Raw genomic sequence first — 20,284 nt, forward strand, 5'->3', positions numbered from 1 at the left:
ATCGTAATGTGTTATGTTCATATTGTAGTAATGAAAACGGCGAAACATTATCTAATAAATTCTATAGTACAAATTTTTGAGTTATAATACACATAATATGCAAATAATACAAAAAATAGTGTTTATATGGTCTCTCCACAGGTTATGTGTGTTGCCTGCGGTGCCAAAGTATAAACCTCACCATCTGGATTTGACAAACCCAAGAGGTTACCCATAATAATTGCTATCATCTGCAGACATTGTTGGTCATCCACACCATGCGGAGGTGGTAGAGGCGGTGGAACGTCATCAGAAGGTCCCCCATCATAAGGTCCAACAGCATCTTCATGCTCAACATATGAGATGATGTGGGGGTGTGAACCAGTAAGGTACTGATCCGCTGTCGCGCGCGGATCAAAACGAGTAGTTTTTCAAAAACTAGTACAGCGACAATTTAACTCGAATATCGTCTCTCAAGGATTCTTAGTTATTACTAACTGAAATCGAATTGGGGGGGTTGGTTTCTGATTAACAAAAAGTGCTTAAAATAAGTGATTCTAAAAATAAGTTGTTTATGAAAATAAGTCGAACTAATGTTTCACGTTTCGGCTAATCATTGGGTTCTACCTCACCAATTCCCTAAGCGGCTTCGTTCTCTATTCGGATCACTATATCGATTAACAAGCGCAAAAGATATAATATAGATTAACACACCTAATATCCGAATAAAGCAAACGGATTAAAAATAATCATGAATTAAGCAAACACGATTTTGCATACGCGATTTAACGAAAAAGCTACGTCAAAAGCGATCAAGGATTAGGATGTAATCAACGAATTTAATCAAAACTGTTCCAATGAAAATTAGATTAAGCAAATAAAATTCAAGCAACAGGATTGAAAGAGAAACAAATTGAATTGGTAAAGCAAAAACCTCAAAGCGTTAGAAACGCAATTACAGTAGAACGACCCTGGATGTTTAGTTCTCCATGAATTCGTACAAGCTTCCAAAATATTTCGTGAATAGTGTTTCGTGAATAGTGAATTTTGTGAACAGTGTATTCGGCTGCCTAACCTAGGTAAAAACAACCAAACCCGTTTCACAACTTAACCGGGTCAAATGTACGATCCAGGCCCAATACAACTAACCCAAATAAGATACAAAAATAATGCAGCAGCTTCAACGAGTTTTCTGGCCTTGTTAGAGTCCGAATTAGCTTCTGACTTCTGAACAAAAGTCGTAGATCTTTTTCTTAGCTTTCCAACGACTAGTAGCACGCTTCAATCCGATACTCCAAGCTTCCAGTTATGAATTTATTCGTGCAGGCTGCTAATGCTGGAAAAATTAATACGAAAAACAAATAAGTGCAAAAATAAAATAAATTGTAAAAACATATTAAAACATAAAAATAATTAAAATAAATCGAGGAAATGCTTGAGTACAAACATGGAAGAACGTGCATCAAAATGCATTGATCAGGTACCACTCCAAGTACCCATCCACACACTGCACAGAGAATTGAACCCTCACTGCACGATCTCTACGGGTAAAGCTGCTAACATTGCTAATAATCCATCTATTAATGCCCTCAGATGGAATAGTAGGGACTGGTCGTAAGATGTCCTAGACATACCTAAACTCTTAGTCCATGTGGAGTTTGTAGTGGTAGGAAGAACTTGCCTCTCTAAAATGGAGGGGAAATGTTTGTATATCCAACACTGCACATGAACATATGCATATCTTGAAATGTCATAAATATGACCTAAATTAATAATGAAAAGTATTTTTTATCCAAGAAATAAACTCATATAATTGGCAAGCAGCATAGTCTCAAAGACAGTCGCCTCTCCAAGTGCATAATATAGAATAGTCCGTGCATCACACCTTCATGCCCAACCGACATGGTAAATGTTACTAAACCACCTTATGTACTTAGCATCAATATATACATGAGACGTATCCGTCAACATAGTACATCCTACAAGATGTAGCATGTATACCCTATTGGCGGCCTCGTACATAAACTGTTATTCCAGATTTCCATACCTATCTTGGAGCCAATATCTGCAAAATTAAGCACCCCTATTAGCCTTAAACTCCTTTATCCCTGTTATTTAGTAACTCCTAGGTCCTGTATAGCATAAATACATGTAAGCTGCTAGCTAATCAGAAGAGTAGTGAAGACATTATCTAGCAGGGAAGATGGAATAAAGATGAGACATCATCCAAGGTAATTGTTATCTCACCAGATAAAAGATAGAAGAAAGATATCACCTTATATCATCGTTCAACAGAGGTTATCAATAGTTGATCGTCGAGCATGGTTAGGGAATAGTCCACCAATATAAGGAGACCTCAATCTTTAACAATCGCCCTGAGCTCCTCAAGCATTGGGCCATCTAAGAACCTCTTCAACTTCCCACAGTGGGTAGGCATCTTCACCGATGGTCAATCCTATAACAATCAAAGTAAAAAAAAACATCAATTAATTTCAATGAATCAATAATAAATAAAAAAACAAGTTAAACATGATATATTCATGGAGTTAATTTCAAATGAATCTAAGACCCACCTCTGGTCCCTCACCTGAACCAACGATTCCACCAAATGAATCTGAGCATTCACTGTATCAAAGTCCTACCTATCTCGAAGATATATGCATGCAAGATAATGTAGACAAACAAGCATGCAACTCAATAGTCACCAAAAGTCGTTTTAACATCATTCTCTGAAAAGGGTTCCATATACGAACCAAACATTTGTCAATAATCAGGCCACCACTATAATCCCATCGGATTATTAATCACAACAAAGTAATTACTTTCAACAATTTTAATTATCAATCTCTAATACTCCAAAAAATTACTCTAAAAATTTCTAAAGGTTCCTAAAGGGTAACCCTCATGAGTGATAGTTCCACTAATCCCAAAGGCTGATAGTTTGACTCAGAATAAACCCAAAGGTAACTTGAAAGGTCACTAATGTAAAAAATTACATAAAAATTAGCAAAATACTCCCTGAACTCAAAACTACCAAAAAAACACCCTAATTCGCCTGGACCCGAACAACCATCACCGACCACCTTCTTTCATCAACCTGAAGGAGAAGCTTAACACCCGGTTCGACAACCTGGGCGTTGTCGATGCACATTTCGGCCGCTCAACCGAGAAAGACTCTCATTGGAGGAAAGATGAATCTGACTGTGGGATCCATGGTCGATATGATAAGTACACTTCTTTGTATGCATCACAAGAGAGTATTTACCAGGAGTGTGCCAACACGGTGTTCCAAAAGGGAGGAATTATAAACCCATTCCTCATTAGAGATTCATCTATAATGGATAATACAAAATACTACCGCTTCCATAAGGTTCAGGACCACACATCAATGATTGCATCCAACTGAATGATTCAATCGAAGGATTGATAAAGAAAGGTTATTTATAAGAGCATGTCAAGGGATATCAGAGAAAGAGACAGACATACAGAGAGAGAGGGAGATAGAGACAAAGATAGAGACAGACACACACGCAGAGAGAGAGAGAGAGAGAGAGAGAGAGAGAGAGAGAGAGAGTAGTCACCTAAGAGCAAGTCCCCCTTGAAAGTTGCATACGTCATGACCAGTAGAGATGGGACCAGCGGCAAGGATAAGGAAGCAAGCAAAGAGAAGCGCTAACTCATTATCTCCATCACCGAAGGAACGTCCCAGAAGAATATCTCTTCCAAGGGGACGATGTAGTGAAAAATTGCATAAATGATGGCCGTCCATAAGAAGGATGAAGGCACATCGACCAAGATCCCTGGCAGACTAACGCTTAAGTTCCAAGACTACGAGAAAATCAAGGGAAGCCTAAATGTAATATTCCCTTTAGTCATAAGTGCTACGGTCGGGCATCTCGACTTCTCCTAAATTGTGATCAATAGTGGAAGCTCATGTAACATAATGAACTATAAACTGTTTGAGAAGATGGGCATCGAGAGGGGAATTTGTGGTTGTACGAGGGGTCAGACTTACAGGCATTTAACAACACGATAACCCGAACGTGGGGGTGTGTCGACTTGACGATATATACAGAATAGGGAAGGGACATCTAAATCGTAAGCTCAAAGTTCCTTATGGTCCCTTAGAAAAAGTGTTTAAAATTGTATTCTCGAAAGACCCTTCATAACTGCCCTATACGTTGTTGCCTCACTAGTCCACCATATGCCTAAATATCACAACCTTCATGGCAAATCGGTCATAATAAATGATGATCTTGAAGGAGCCAAAAGGACATATCAAGCACTCTATCAGGACCAATGAGAGAGTAAGGTCATGGAAATTAATGTAGCATACCTAACCGTTCATCTCAAAAGCATGAACATTTGGCCTTTCATAAGTGACTAAATCAAAGAGATGGAAAACATGAAGAATAAACAGCTACTAGTCCACCTGATTATGTTTTCTCACAAGTGTATGATGAACTCCCAATTGTTAATAAAGAAATTGCAAATTTTGAAATATCTATTTTCATTGTGATTGTGTAAGGTAATGAAGATTTCGTGGTACGACTGAAGGGATCGAAGCCCCAACATAAATACTTTAGGATGATATCGCAAATTCCACGAGCGTGCGGCCAGAGTAATCAAAACCCCATTGTGTGACGCATAGGAGGAGGGGTACTGAACTTTGGTCGGGCACGACCCTATAAACATCCAATAAACTTCGAGGGAAGACCTTGTAAGTTCACACGGAACCTGGATCAATGTACTCATGATCAACATGTATACCTTAAATAAGTAAAAACAAAACCACATCTATTTCATTTCAATTATACTTTACTAGACTTGATGTTAAAAAAACAGATTATTAATCTCGAAGGGAGACGATATTCACATCTTTAATGAATCTGGTTCGGCCTAATCTACTCTCTCGAAACACGCAGAGGATGGTGAAAATGATCCACTTGCTATAAGTCATTCTCAAAAGAATCTGAAACAATTGCGATACTAGCAACAGATGACTCAGATAAAATTAAAGCCATTGAGGAATTCTCAAGACGAAGGGCTTATAGATCTCCCTAAACCGCATAAAGGGATGTCCGGGTAGACGATAAAGTAGTCAAGGCATAAGCTAGATCTTTATCATTCCTTATTGCACCCTTTACCAAAAAAGTTACTTAGTTAACTAGAGAGTCGGGAAGATTGAGGACATTTAAAGCATCAGTTACCCTGATAAGAGAAGCAACATCATCTACCTTGATAAAAGAAGAAGAAGCCTTCTATATTTCTTGCAGGTACGTATTCAGCTTGAGTGTCAAGCTATAAACATTTTCCTCTAGTTGTTGTTTCCCCCTGCATCGTTGGGCAAACAAGAAGATATCCCAACGGCTGACGCCACCAATATCCAGAACAGTTGAAGTGTGTCGGGTATAATACACCAGAGTTTATAGTTCCTTCTCAAGATCTTGCCCAATCAAGTTGGCTAGAGAAGAACAATCCTATTTAGATGTAGATCTTTGATGTTCTTTTGGAGCACGGGAACTCGTCCTTGGAAATTCCGCAAAAGCTTGAGGACTCACCACGTACGACGACCTCTAAGAATCATTTAAAGTACCTCCGGTATGCCCTAAAGAGGAAGGAGCCTTGACCAGTCATGAAGTTTTTGAAGGACCCACTGTCACCTGAGTTGGTCGGATTCCCTGCCTTAGTAGGAAGATAGTTTCTCCATCCTTTGTTGAATATACAAATAATGATTACTAAAGTAAGAAAATTGTAAATAACTGAATTAACAACGAGGAGGAAAAGTACATATGAAAATTAACCAAAGGAGACCTTCCTCTCTTTCTTAGTGCAAGCATCCATCAGCAGGCGGATTTCGATAAGTCATTCTAAATGCTTTTGTGAAGCTTTCCTCTCTAGGAGTAACTCCCTAAAATAACCCAACTCTTTAACGAAGCCCATCAACCGTAATTTTAGGTAAAGATCCTCATGAGGCAAGTTGTTCTCCTTGTAGACGGGCAATTCAATCCACATCAAGAGATGGCCCTTGATAAACTAACACTCCCGCTCCAGTCTCTACAGTGCAAAGATTCACATGAGCTTTCTTGTAAAGGGGAATAACCAAAAGGAATTAATTTTCTAAATGATTCAAACTCTCAAAAATCGTCCTGGAACTACGAACAACTGGCACCAAATTAACCAAACCATGACCTCGCACCTACGATGCGAGACTATGTTGTACTCTGAAGAGGTGGAAGAAAAGGAACATATATGGTTTTCCATTTTGATATTAACACTAGTACTGGAAAACTTTAACATACGCCTAACTCCTAGGATGCAACTGCAAAGGGAACTCATCAAGTGATTCAGAACTTTTATATTAAAGTTGTAAAAAGGAAATCGAAAACCCAAGATCAAAAAGGTACATCCGTAGAAAGGAATGTCACATATTCCATACTTGTTATAGATTATCTCATTTTCACCAAGGGTCTAGACACCCCAACTCGAAGGTGGACCAACCTCAAAGAAGGCTCTATCAAGACCACCCTCTCAAGTAAAGATAGAAATAGTTGATGAAGAGACAAGGTAAACCAAGGATTCATAAGTATCTTCTTCTCATTTTTTACTCATGATAAGAACTACCTTATTCTAGCACATAAAAGAAAAGCATTGTAAAAAATGCAAGCAACACTGAAGAAAATAGAACCGCTCAGAGAAATGTGAAACTGACTCCTAGAAACTCGTTTGATAAACTACTAAAATGGATAAACCTTACCAACCGTCTAGATCATGTTAATGAGACACTCAAGTGTTCCAATCAGCGAAAGTCATTATGAGGGAATCCATAAAAAAGACATTTGAAGCATGAGGCGTATTAAAGGCGCAAATTCCAAAGAAACAATAACGTCTTTTCTTGGTTTTCCACTTAAGCTAAAAGAATGATCTACGAATGAGGAAAGTACGAAAAACTCTTGCATTGTCATACAGAGACAAGGGTTTGGGGTGTAACTATTTTGGGCCGACCAAAATGGCCATCGGTCGACCACCCGAAAGTAACAATGGTTTGTTCGAATTGCTTGCACCATATGGGAACTACCCTATGGGAATAATACAGGTGATCGAAGGCCATGATACATCTAATAGCTCCCTGCATCCCACGCTTAAAGGATAACAAGTTGTTATAATCGTTCCATTATATAAAGGACACAAGAGAAGAATTTTAGGTACACAATTTCAAATTTAAATTTAATTCACTCTTCTCCTTCACTTATTGACTTGAGCATTTGAGTGCTAGCCTTGTAGGTTAGCCTCTCCTCCTCTGCATCTTAGTCTCCAATCCACCGTCCTTTACCACAATCACGGATTCTCCGATTAATTATGGTTCCATAATAAAACAACTTCCAAAAAATAACCAAATAAGTTTCTAGATCTTGAATTTACCAAACAATTAAGGCTATCAAAACAATATCCATACTAAAACAACATATTAAATAAAATGAAAATATGGAATTGAAAATGAGAAATAAATCAAAATGTCTTGAACAGAAGTATCAATAGTTAGAGAAATAAGGCACATGTTGGTGGGAAAAGAGAATGGTGTTGATAGTTAGTCATCAATAACTTCACTAGGTTCATGTACCAACGCAAGACCACCTCTTTCAGAATCCTAGAAAGAAGCTTATATTTTAAGGAGTATGTGGCAGCCGCATGCTCATGCTGGTCACTTTTTCCGTCTTTGGTCACCAACAAGGGCGACTTAAAAAACTATAGGATCAGGGCGTCCAAGATGTCAAGGGAGAGGAGATGAGGATCTAGGTCTTTTATATCTTATGGCTTGTCGTCCTTAGATTGTTGTCGTCGATGGTTCAAAATGATGTTTTGCAGAGCATTGCTTTAGCCACATAACTCTTCCATAAAGACATGTATTTCCGTTATGGCATCTCGACCATCATTATTTTGATGACTCCAACCCCTACCATAGTGGAACGAAAGGTGGATTGGGAAAAATATCAAGTGAAAATGTTGTCTGAGTCAGGTTTATCTGGTCCCAAGGTTGGCACCAAATATACTTTACGTGAGTACAATATGTAGGTCATATTGCCTGCGAAATGTAACTCAACAAAGCATTTAATATTTTGATATATAAAATGTGAATCCAATCAAATAAACTATTTGGCTATGTATTTATAATCACAGTCTCTCTTAGAGGGAGATCAGTTAATCAATAATTTTTCATCAAGATTTAACATATTCATATATGTTTACAAACTTCTTTTTTATATGAACTATAACAATTTAAGCATTTAAATAAATTTGAGTGTAAGTAAATATTTTTTAGATTTTTCATAAATAAATAAAAAATCCCTTTTATATGAATTGATTTCAATTAAATAAAGAAAAAAAATGTAGCAATACAATAAAATAGAATCTATATGTAATGAAGCCATAGGAAATATTAATAGTAAGATCTATACGCTGGATTCTTTGATTTTCAATCATTTTCCTACGTTCTCTGTTTTCACTAACAGCAAATTAACCAACTCACCTCGCAAATCCGATTCTATTCTAAACTCGCGCGTCACTCTCTAATATCTTCACCATTCTTGAATGGGGTTTTAGATGAAGATTTTGGTTTTGATTTTGTAACCCAAACCCCAATGGGTGTGGTGAAGTCGTGGTTGTTATCGATGAACCACACTCACCCTAACACCAAACACGTCTTCTGTTCGAGATCCATCCCTTGGTCCCTCATTTGCGGCTTCATGCTTTTCGGTTTGGGTTTAATTTCCCTCTTAACAGGTCACGTTGTTTCTCACGTTGAGTGGTACTCTCAACGATTCGTTCACCGCTCTTTCTTTTCTTCATCGGTTAGTCTTCTTTTCCCTTTTATGCATTGCATCACATAACATGATGTATTTTTGTAAATTTAAGCGTCGGTGTCGTGTCTGGTGTCTGTGATTCTAAGGGTACTAAACATATAGTGTAATTAACATAAATATTGATTGATTAGGGAGTTAGTTACAATTCCTAGCTAGTGGTTATAGTAGATAGTTACTTAGTTAGGTAGTTAATTATTCGTAAGCGCTATGTATAGCATAATGTATTTATCTTTTTTAATCAATATGATTCCCTGTTAATTTTTACATCATGAATGTTTTTTTGTAGGATGGTCACGCGCCAATTGATATTTGGAAATCACAATATTCTAAATACTACTATGGATGTAAAGAAAGGGGACGGAATTTTTCGCGTAAGTTAATTAACTAACTAACTAACTCCTTGTGTTTTGTTTTTGCTAACGCTAAGTAAAATTTACCTAGTAAAATTATAAGAGTAGTTCGTAAGAAATATCTTGTGATTAACGATTTGGATATAAGTATGGTCCTGGATAGAGCATTATGGCAGAATGATCCATGTAGCCAACCCCACATAGTGGGATAAGGCTTGGTTGTTGTTGTAACTAAAATTGGTACCATTGACATGTATGTCCTATAATGTTTCGGTATGTACAATTCTGTTATCGATATTTCTCCAATGCTTTAGGTTAGATTGCGTCAGTAGATTAAGTAGAGATCAGTCAAATTTGCTCCGAGGTTTGTTAGCTTCAGGAGAATTTTTTCCACCCTTCGCCTCCCTTTATCGTGATCTAAATAAGATCTTTCTAGTAATGTTCACCTTGCTTATGATTAAGATAATGTCTCAATGCTTTGGTGTTATGTGGTATTTAAAACTTACATTGTCAGTTTTATAGTGCGTGACATTTTTGTTTTTATAAGTAAAAATGGGAAATCAAAGCAGAAATTGCTTTCCTCAACTAAATAAGCCCTTGATATACTAATGCTGTCTACTTTAGAACCCCTCTTTGACCTCAACGGCTCTATTCTATTACCATATAGTGATAGATTTTTTGGCTAGCAATAGATAGATGTGAGTCTACATCGACAGTTTTAAAAAACCACTTTAGGCATGATGTTTTGCTTCCCTTGTATATGGTATAGTATGGTACTTTTTATGGATATTAAACAAATTCAGATAACTTGTAACATTGCTAGACTTTTCAAAAAAATTTGAAAATTCTTCCTCTTTTCCTAACCCTAGGATGCTAAACTGTCTTCTTTTTTCTCTCTTAAGCACACATGTATAAGTTCAAGTGCATGGAGTTGTCCTTACTCCTTAAACACTCATCTATTATGTCTTGATTAATGAATGCTCCTTTTCAAATTATAGTGTGTGTATAATTGTCCCAGTTGTATTGTAAGAGGCTTTCATGGCCCCTTCCATCAGATGACTGAGAAATTTAAGTGTTCCATCTTATACTTTGTTTTACCTCTAGACAATTCGTTAATTTCGGAATGAATCATTTAATTTTTCTACATGTCACTTTCTATCTCATTATGGTAATTGGATAATGCAGCTGCTATACGTGAGCGCATGTCAAATGGCTACTTGCTTATTGCAGCAAGTGGAGGACTGAACCAACAAAGAACCGGGGTAAGTAGGATATTAGTTTTATAATATGCCATTAGTCCCTACTTTGGTGCAATTATCGATTACATGTTCATGGATGGAAATGATTAATGTATCTGGTGGTCTTAGACGGTTGCTGTCCTACCGATCAAAATCATGAAAAGAGCAGAGATGATTTTGTGTTAGCACATTTGCTCCTTTTCAGTTGGTTTTGAAGAATCTGAGGCTAGTTTGATCAAGTTCTTTTCAAATTCACGATGATAATTGATGGAACTAGTCACATGTTATTATTCTTTCGTTGCATGTTATCAGTGATTAGGCTTAGATTGAGAAATTGCATCAACTATCATTTATTATAATCCTATTATAAACAGCCTAGTGTGATCTGATTTAGACACGCAGAAATCACAAACTCAACAAAAACAAATTATTGATTAAAGATAATATTATTTTAATGGAAATGACAATCATGTTCGTGCCTACAGATAACTGACGCTGTTGTCGTTGCCCGGATTCTTAATGCTACGCTAGTTGTACCTGAATTAGATCATAATTCTTTTTGGAAAGATGACAGGTAATTTACATATCATTTCGTAGTCTTTACTCATATTATAATTACTTTGAATCTAGTTAACAATAGTTCATTTGATAAACAATATATTTTTTTAATACAGTGACTTTGCCAATATTTTCGATGTTAATTGGTTCATTACTTATCTTGCAAAAGATGTTACTATTGTTAAAAGAGTTCCTGATAAGATCATGCGATCAATGGAGAAACCCCCTTATACAATGCGTGTCCCTAGGAAATCAGATCCTGAATATTATCTTGACCAAGCTTTGCCAATACTCTTGAGACGACGGGTAAGGCTGCATGTTATGATCTAATATTTGAAATTTTGTGATTATTTTCACTGGAAGATGTTTTGTTTCTTTAAATGACTGCCACGAACGATGAAACGCCTAATAGCTTGTTAACATCTGTTTGGATAAGTCCTTTCTGAATTCAGCTGTGGTGGTAACAGATTTTTTGGGATATTTTGCAGGTTCTTCAATTGACAAAGTTTGACTATAGACTTGCCAATGACCTCGATGATGAGCTGCAAAAACTTCGTTGCCGAGTTAATTATCATGCTTTGAGATTTACAAAACCTATACGGAAAATTGGTCAAAAAATTGTAATGAGAATGCAAAAAATGGCAACCCGTTACATAGCAGTTCATTTGAGGTTTGTTCAATAAACCTGCTATATGAAATTTAAATTCAACTTCAATAAATGGCAAAGTGGTGTGAGTTGATCTCTACTATTTCCTAATGACAAACTTGCTGTCCATATATGTTCCCATCCTTTAAATCTTTTGATTTGTCTTAATTGGTTGATTTGTGTTCCCGTTTTCACAACTTCATCATTGTCTGAAATTAATTGATCATTTAAACAATTTGAAAATGTCAAACTTTTTACGCAACTTAATAGTAGATAGAAGGTTTCAATTGTGGCCATTGTTTGGATTCTCATATTCCATAATGATTTATGGCACAGGTTTGAGCCAGATATGCTGGCATTTTCAGGTTGTTATTTTGGTGGGGGTGAAAAAGAAAAACAAGAGCTTGGTGAAATCAGAAAAAGATGGACAACACTGCCTGTAAGACTACATTCCTATGTTTGTCAAAATCTTAAACGAACATTCTAAATAAACTGAAACAGACAAGCTCCAAACTTAGTTGTTTCCTTGCTGATATCAAGTGATTGAGTGGTTACCTCATGTGATAATACAGGATTTGAGCCCTGATGAAGAGCGAAAGCGTGGGAAATGTCCTCTTACTCCTCACGAAGTGGGTTTGATGCTGCGAGCACTTGGTTTTACAAATGACACATACTTATATGTTGCGTCTGGGGAAATATATGGCGGGGATGAAACCATGCAACCTCTTAGAGAACTTTTTCCCAACGTCTATACAAAGGAGATGCTTGTTGAAGACGAGCTGAAACCTTTTCTTTCATTTTCTTCCCGCCTTGCTGCTATCGATTACATTGTTTGTGAAGAAAGTAATGTATTTGTTGCTAACAACAATGGTAACATGGCCAAGATTCTTGCTGGTCAAAGGTAAGAATATATAAGTTTACTCTGATGTCATGATTTTATTCTTCCTTGCTTCAAAAACTAATCTGAATATTGTTCATTAACGGAAAACTGATTTCCTCTTCTATGTAACAGACGATACATGGGTCACAAAAGAACCATTAGACCAAATGCAAAGAAGCTTAGCGCGTTGCTCATGTCAAGGCATGAGATGGACTGGGAAACGTTTTCCGGAAAGGTGAAGGCATGTCAGAGGGGATTCATGGGAGAGCCAGACGAGATGAAACCTGGACGAGAGTTTCATGAATATCCAAGCGCTTGTGTCTGTGAGAAACCGTTTATAGATAAACTGAGTGAAGATGGAATTCACCCGCCTAAACTCGCGTTGAGAAATATGACAACGGGGGCTGACTCTGAAATGAATAGCGGAAATGAAGAAAATTTTGAGCTACCAAAGCCTAGTGAGATAACATGACACTATGATGATGATGAGATTGAGAATTGAAAGAGCAACTTTGGTGCCTTTAAAGTTGGTGGTAATATTGAGCTGTTACATGGCCATGATGAAAATCTTGTTCTTTCATGTTGTGATGGCTCGATATAGATCAATGTATAGGGGAAAAGTACGTAGATGACATCAACACCTTACAAATGTTAATAGATATATATCTTTTTTTCCATTGTGAGCTCGGTTATTGGTAACATGTTTTTTCGACAAAATTGTTGTTTTCTATCAAGTTGTTTACCGTTTTAAAACGGATTGCCTGCTGACTTAAAATATCAGGCCCGGCTAGAAAATGAAGGTTCTCTTAAAAAATTTAAGGGCTCATTTATTTATTAAAACTTTAAAAAAAAAAAAAAAAAAGAGAAAAGGGGTGAGCAATCCCGATTATGTATTCCGCCGCATCACACTTTTATTTTAAAATTTAATTGATATATACAGATGGTGTAAAACATATATACAGATGGTGTAAAGCAGTTTTAAACATATATGAGTGGTTGTGATGCACTGATTATTGTGTAAGAAAATTTACACCAATAGGATGTATCAATTAACAGAATTGATAAGTGTACACCAATTTTAACACCACACCGTACATTTATACCTACATTGCATACTTTTTTATTTTTTTAATAATATTTTATGTCTTGATTTATGTGCTAAGAGAAATGCTTTTGCAGAATATATAAGGTGTATATACGGTGTGTGAAAAAAACGGTGTAAGCATAGCATGACTGATCAATTAATCTCATTCTTTTAATGATGTGGCAGACTGTTGATTTTTTTATCTGTGTAAAACTATTTTCTATTTTAGACGGTCAATGCATATCCATTAAACCTTAAAAAAAATCTTTGTATTTTTAAAAAAAATATTTATGACTTTTTTAAAATAATAAAATTATTTTAACTCATTTTTTATTAATTAAAAGAGTAATCTTGACACTTAATAACTTAAATATTCAAAATTGCAAAATTTTAATAAAGATTTTAATAAATCAAAATCACAGTATTTTTAAAATTAATATATTTCAAAAATAATTTTTGTAAAAAAATTTAAGTAGTTTTGAGTTTTCAGTGATTTTTTATAATTTAATATAAAAAAGGTCATAAAAGGATAACTATATAATATAATATTTTATAAAAGTTATTTATGTAAAAAAAATTTAAAGTATTTTTCTTCAAAAAATTTGTTTATGCAATCTCCAATCTAAAATACTAGTTGAAAATCCGTTCAGTTCATCAATTAGTGGAATTTAAAGACACAGGAGTAAAATAGTTATTTTGCTCTAAAGTGATATTTGGGTCATTTCTCTATGGTTTCATATGGTATATTAAATCAAATAAAGACCTAAATAAGGTTAAGTACACTAATTTACTTATTAAAACCAAACATTCAAATAAAAACTCTAACACTTCGACAACTAATCAACTTACTATCAATTATTAGAGGTGAGAATAGCAGGAAACGAATTAGTCTTTGCCAAATCTAAGTCTAACATGTTACTTATCATAGGCTTATTTTTTAACTTAAGTCTAGCCTTTAATGAAAATCTGATTGACCTGTTAGCCTATATAAAAGTCTATTTTATTTTAACATATGTTAATAAACAATTCAATTAATGTTTTTATAGACTAAGAAACTAAAACATCAATGGTACTAAAGTTTGTTTGCATTAATTTATCTGAGCTTACCTATTAGCATAAGTATTGTGAGACTATTTGTTTAGGAAAACTTATGAAAATAACTTGTGACAAAATTCATAAAATGTTTTCAGCATATTCTAATAAGTTCTTCAAAATAATCGAGTTTTATTTTTATATTTTAATTCAAAGTACAAAATACAATATAATTATAATAATAAAATTATTCATATTTATTTATATAGGTGGGTCTGATTGGTTTAAAAGGCTTTTTTTTTTCTTTCAGGAGACCTAGCCTTTTTAACTAAATAAGCTTATAAAAGAGTCTAAACCTTCTATTTAAAAAAAAAAACATTATCTGACCTTGACCTATGTAGACTAGGTCGTAGGCCCCGTTAGTTGGTCTGACCTATTCCCAGTTCCCACCCCTAAATGCAATGAAAGGTTTCACATCAACCTATTTGATGAGTTGGCTATACTTAAACAATTCTAATTATCATGTGATCAATGACTTCTATTACTTTTCTAATTTCACGTTTATGTTATTATTATTATATTCCATAACTTTCACTTATTTTGACATCTTCATAAAGCGGCACCTATAAAATAGGACTAATACATGTTTTAGTCTTTTAATTTTATTTCATGTTTCACTCCAGTCCCTTAATTAAATAACTTTATATGATAGTCTCTTAAAAACACTTTCGTTACTTTATTTGGTCATTTCTATTAAATTTTGTGAAAAAACGTTAACTAATGCAGACATGATTATCTAGTTGGATGTATTTATTTGACATGACTTTTTTGGTTATTTGGAATTTATTATTATACTTTGTTATTGTTGAAACACGTTTGTTCAAAAATAAAGTAACACTAGTTTTGTAACTAGGAAGAAGATGGTGCTTTTGAGTTCAACTAGGAGGAAGATGTTGGAATTGACATCAATTAGGGAGTGGAATTGGATGAAGGGCTTGACTAAAACCAGAAACTTGATGAGGGACTTGGCAGTAATTAGGAAATATGTGGTGCTAGTGAAGATAATGCTTTGGATGTAAACTTTGAGGGTTCAGAGGATGATATTGGTATTGTTGAAGAGATTTTAATTGAAGAAATGTTAGAAGAGGAAATTATGAGGATCAAGGCAAAATAAAAAGGGAAATCAAAAGGTAAATCTAAAGGGTAATGGAAAAGCTAAAGGGAAGGAGAAAGGGTAAAGGAAAAGGCAAGGTAGAGAGACCATGTAAACAAAGTAGGCAGGCTGAATATAGTGGTGAAGTGAGTTGTTTGCATGATAGTGTGAATGTAGATGATGTGCCAAAGGAGAATTTGAATGGATTGAGTGACATTAATGAGTATGATAGTGATGACATACCTAATGAGTATGACACCGAGGAGGAAAATATTTCAAAGGCTGATTTTCAAACCTTCAAGATTCCCAAATGAATGGAAAATTACAAGTGGGAAGTAGGCATCTATTTTGCTACAAATGAGGATTTTAAAGAGGAGCTGAGAACATATGTTATTCATTCTAGAAGAAATATGAAATTTAAGAAAAATGATAATAAGAGATAAGAATGATATGCAAGGTAGATTGTCCATGGGAGGATTACAATGCAAGAATACCACAAGAAGAAACTTGGAAATTGAAAAAAAATAGTTGAGAAGTGTACATGTAGTAGAGATTATAAGGTTAAGTTCCTTACTTTCAAATAGTTAGGTAAAAAGACACAAACTAATGTAAGAGAAAACTCAAGTCTGAAGTTAACATATATAATGGAGAAGACTCATCAAAAATGGAATGTTGGTATAAACAAGACATTTGCATGTAGAGCCAAGATACTAGTTGTGGATATTGTGGATTGTTAATTTAGAGAACAATATACAAGAATTTATGATTATGGTCATGAACTATTAAGGGTAAACCCTATGTCAAATGTAAAAAATAAAACTCAACCATTTCAAGGTGAAGGGGGAAAGCATTGAACATCCTGAGAGACTGTTGAATCCACACTTTCAGAGGATGTATATATATTGTAAAGCTTGCAGAGATAATTTTTTCAAGTGGTGACCCATTATAGGACTATATGGGTGTTTCTTAAAGGGCTATTATGAAGGACAAATACTAGCAACCATTGGTAGGGATCCAAATGGTCAAATGTTTCCAATAGCATTTGTTGTTGTGGATGGTGAAATCAAGGATTCATGGAGCTGGTTTCTAGAATTGTTGATAGCTTATTTAGGAGGTGTCAGGTTATGTAATACATACACATTCATAAGTGATCAATAAAAGGTGTGTTTTCTTTTTCAATTACTTTTCTATTTAAAGAAATTTTCTTTTTTAATATGTTTGATGTTTTATTGATGTCTATGTTTTAACTGAATTACAGAGACTCCTGCCACCACTTAAGGAGATGCTCTCGGGGGTTGACCAAAGAGTCTGTGTTAGGTAATATTTTCTCTGGATAAATCACTTAATTATGTTATAGTATTCAATTCTGACCCTTAACTATGTTATAGGTTTCACTTTAGTCCCTCTACATATTATGTGTTACTAAATTTACGCCATTGTGTGTTTCTAGACAATTATACAATAACTTTAGGAAGAAGTTTCCAGGTATTAAACTAAAAGAACTAAAGTGGAAGACTGCAACTACTATCTATGTATATTCTTGGGGAAATGTTATGCTTGAAAATAAGGATGTTAATGATAAGGCATTCAAGCACCTAATAAAAATTCCACCAAGGTACTGGAGTAAATCAAGGTTCAATACAACTCCAAGATGTGACACTTTGGTGAATAACATGTCAGAGACATTCAACTCAGTGTTTGTAATTGCGAGATCCAAGCCTATTGTCATTATGCTTGAAGAAATAAGACTTTATCTTATGCTTAGGTGGAAGTCAAATACGCGGAATATTTCCAAGTAGGAAGGTAGCATTCTACACAATATCTAAAAGAGGTTAGCAAAGGAGTCACAAAAAGCAAACCACCAGATTGTTAGGTAAATGTTCAATTATAAAGCTTTGTAACGTATGTACTAGTTTACAACTAGGTTGTGAGTTAATTTGTGATTTCAACATGTTATACAGGTGTGCATGTGAATATAACTACGAAGTTAGGCATATGTCATATAATAAAGAAAAATACACAGTTGATCTATTAAGAAATGGATACTTTTATGGAAGATGGATGCTGATAGAATTTCCTATACCATCTTATCATGCAATTTCATGAATGAAAAATCAACACTTAAAAATTGATGATTTCGTGTCTAAGTGTTATAAAAAGGAATGGTATGAGACTTGCAATGAAGCAGTGATTTATTCAGTCAATGGGAAAATTTTGTGGATCAAAATATATTTTGTTGATCTTCAATCACCACCCATATAAAGACAACCTGATAGGTCCAAGAAAAAAAAACAGAGAAGCTGGAGAAATAGTTAAAGTCTTAAAGATTATACCTAGGTGAAGCAGACAATATTTGAAATTAAATGCAATAGGTTCCATATAGATGGTCACAACAAGGCTAAATGAAAATTACTAGTGCCAACACCAAGCGACTCTGCACCTTCAAGTCAGGCAGCACAAGCACCCTTAAATTAATCAGCGCCAAATGGTTCTACACCAACAAGTCAGGCAACATCAGCACCTCCTTATCAATCGACACCAGTTGATTCTACACCATAAAGTCAAGAAACACCAAAATTCCTAAATTAAATAGCACATACTGATTTTACACTCTAAAGTCAACCTCCTTCAAAGAAGAAGAAAAATACTTCAAAAGGGGTCAAGATAAGTTTTAAGCCAACTATAACTATGGTTATCATTTCTGTTTCCAGTATTGTTTATAGTATTGTCTTTAAAGTTTGAACACCTTATCTAATGTCATTTTGGTTTATTTTGTTGTGTCTGTTAATGACACTTTATGTATTTTGGTTTATTTTGTATTGTCTGTTAATGACACCTTGTGACAATCTAGTTTAATAACATGTTATTATATGAATTTCTGGTTTAATGAATACAGTCTGTTAATGATAGTTTCAAATGTTCTGAAATTTTGTATGGTTCTCTGATATGAATCTTGATTTGAAATATAATGTTAAAATCACAAGATTCAATGCGAAACTCAAAAAACCACTATTGACATTTTCAACCATCCACTTGTGTAGAGAATTTCTTTCTTCAATTTCAAAATTTTCTTCTTTTTCCTTTCAATTTTAAAATCTCTTTCATGAACAATTTCATCATCTAACCACTTGAAGAAATTATAAACATTTTCCATGTGATTTCAGTAATTTCTACAACTCACAAACTTTTTTCCATATTTCAAATTGTTCATATCACTCACAGTATGAAGCACACATTCCTCTTGACAAAAACATTTCCTTCTATTGTTTCTACAAATTACATATCTAATTGTCTCAAAATTTTGATTGTTTGACATTGAAGTACTGCTTGAATTCTTTGACAGTGAAGAGAACAATTGAAGAAGATGATTGTTGAAAGAGATGGTGTACAAACCCTAAAAAATGCAGCAATAGAAGAAAGATGAATTTAACGCAACAAAAGAAAGGAATATGAAACATGAAGAAGATGTTGAACAAACCCTAGAAAAAAAGGGAAAAGAAAGAAGATGATTGCATGACCTAGAAACGAGAAAAGTAGAAACTCCATTTTATAATACATCTCAGATTTTTACCAATTACATCGTTTTCATGCCACATCTTCATCAGTTAACCTTTTTTCACAAAATTTAATGGAAAGGGCCAATTTGACTAACAAAAATGTTTTTTTCACCACCAGTATCTGACCCACTAAACCGTCTAATCTTGTTCGAGGATATGTTAAGGAACTAATAAGTGTTTTTAAGGGGACTAACATGTAACGTTTTTTAGATAAGGGATTAAAGTGAAACATTAAATTAAGTTAAGTGACTTCGTGACTAATTATGCCTAAAAAATACCCCTTAGTAATTCTTACGCCCACTTCCACAAAATAGAGAAAACCTTCCAAAATTTTATAGGCAATTTTATCAACATTAGTAAACCTACGATGTTGTACGGGATAGAATGTCATACGGTTAAGAATCGGTACGAGAATAAAGTAAGTGTAGTAGAAATAAGGATGATGAGTTGTATGTGTTATAACACTAGACATAAGATTAAAAATGATAATATTAGAAAGAGTGTTGGAGTAACATATAGTATAGTAGAAAGGATGATGAAAAATAAACTTAAGTGGCTTGAACATGTATATTATGCGGTAAAGAGAGTAGATTAGATAGAGAAAAATCAAATAATTTATAGTTATAAGAGAAGTTATTGAAAAAAATTCTAAGATTGACGATTTGGATAGAAACACGATCTTGAATAAACATCACGTCAAAAGTTAATTCATGTAGCCGGCGTCATTTAATATTAATATGATAAAGGTTATTGGTTGTTGAATAAAAAACATAATAAACAAAATTAAGTCTAAATTTATAAATAAATAAAAAACAAAGAAAACACTAGTCTGCAGCGTTGTCCTTTTTTTTTCTATATTTTGTTCTATCAATTTTATTTTAATTCGTTTTTAACTACTAAAATTCATATTAAATATGTTTTTGTCCAAAATTTATGAAAAAATTCC

The 20,284-nt window shown here is 34.4% G+C and overlaps 1 protein-coding gene across 1 annotated transcript; it reads left to right on the forward strand.

Annotated features, from left to right (window-relative positions):
* The first annotated feature begins 8,421 nt into the window (after positions 1-8,421).
* Positions 8,422-13,195, forward strand: LOC131638458 (O-fucosyltransferase 29-like). Its single transcript, XM_058909019.1, has 9 exons — positions 8,422-8,828; positions 9,127-9,211; positions 10,376-10,452; positions 10,914-11,002; positions 11,103-11,292; positions 11,475-11,656; positions 11,969-12,071; positions 12,205-12,533; positions 12,645-13,195. The coding sequence occupies exons 1-9, from the start codon at positions 8,619-8,621 to the stop codon at positions 12,982-12,984; spliced, it is 1,605 nt and encodes a 534-aa protein (XP_058765002.1). The 5' UTR covers positions 8,422-8,618; the 3' UTR covers positions 12,985-13,195.
* The last annotated feature ends 7,089 nt before the right edge of the window (positions 13,196-20,284 follow it).

The sequence above is a fragment of the Vicia villosa genome, unplaced genomic scaffold (genome assembly GCF_029867415.1).
Source record: "Vicia villosa cultivar HV-30 ecotype Madison, WI unplaced genomic scaffold, Vvil1.0 ctg.002318F_1_1, whole genome shotgun sequence".
NCBI classification, from domain to species: Eukaryota; Viridiplantae; Streptophyta; class Magnoliopsida; order Fabales; family Fabaceae; genus Vicia; species Vicia villosa.

Bases quoted from the DNA above. Each gene is read 5' to 3' on its own strand.
- LOC131638458 (XM_058909019.1), top strand. From the start codon at position 8,619: ATGGGTGTGGTGAAGTCGTGGTTGTTATCGATGAACCACACTCACCCT. The intron at 8,829-9,126 runs GTTAGTCTTCTT...GTTTTTTTGTAG, and splicing joins GCTCTTTCTTTTCTTCATCG to GATGGTCACGCGCCAATTGA. The intron at 12,534-12,644 runs GTAAGAATATAT...TCTATGTAACAG, and splicing joins AAGATTCTTGCTGGTCAAAG to ACGATACATGGGTCACAAAA.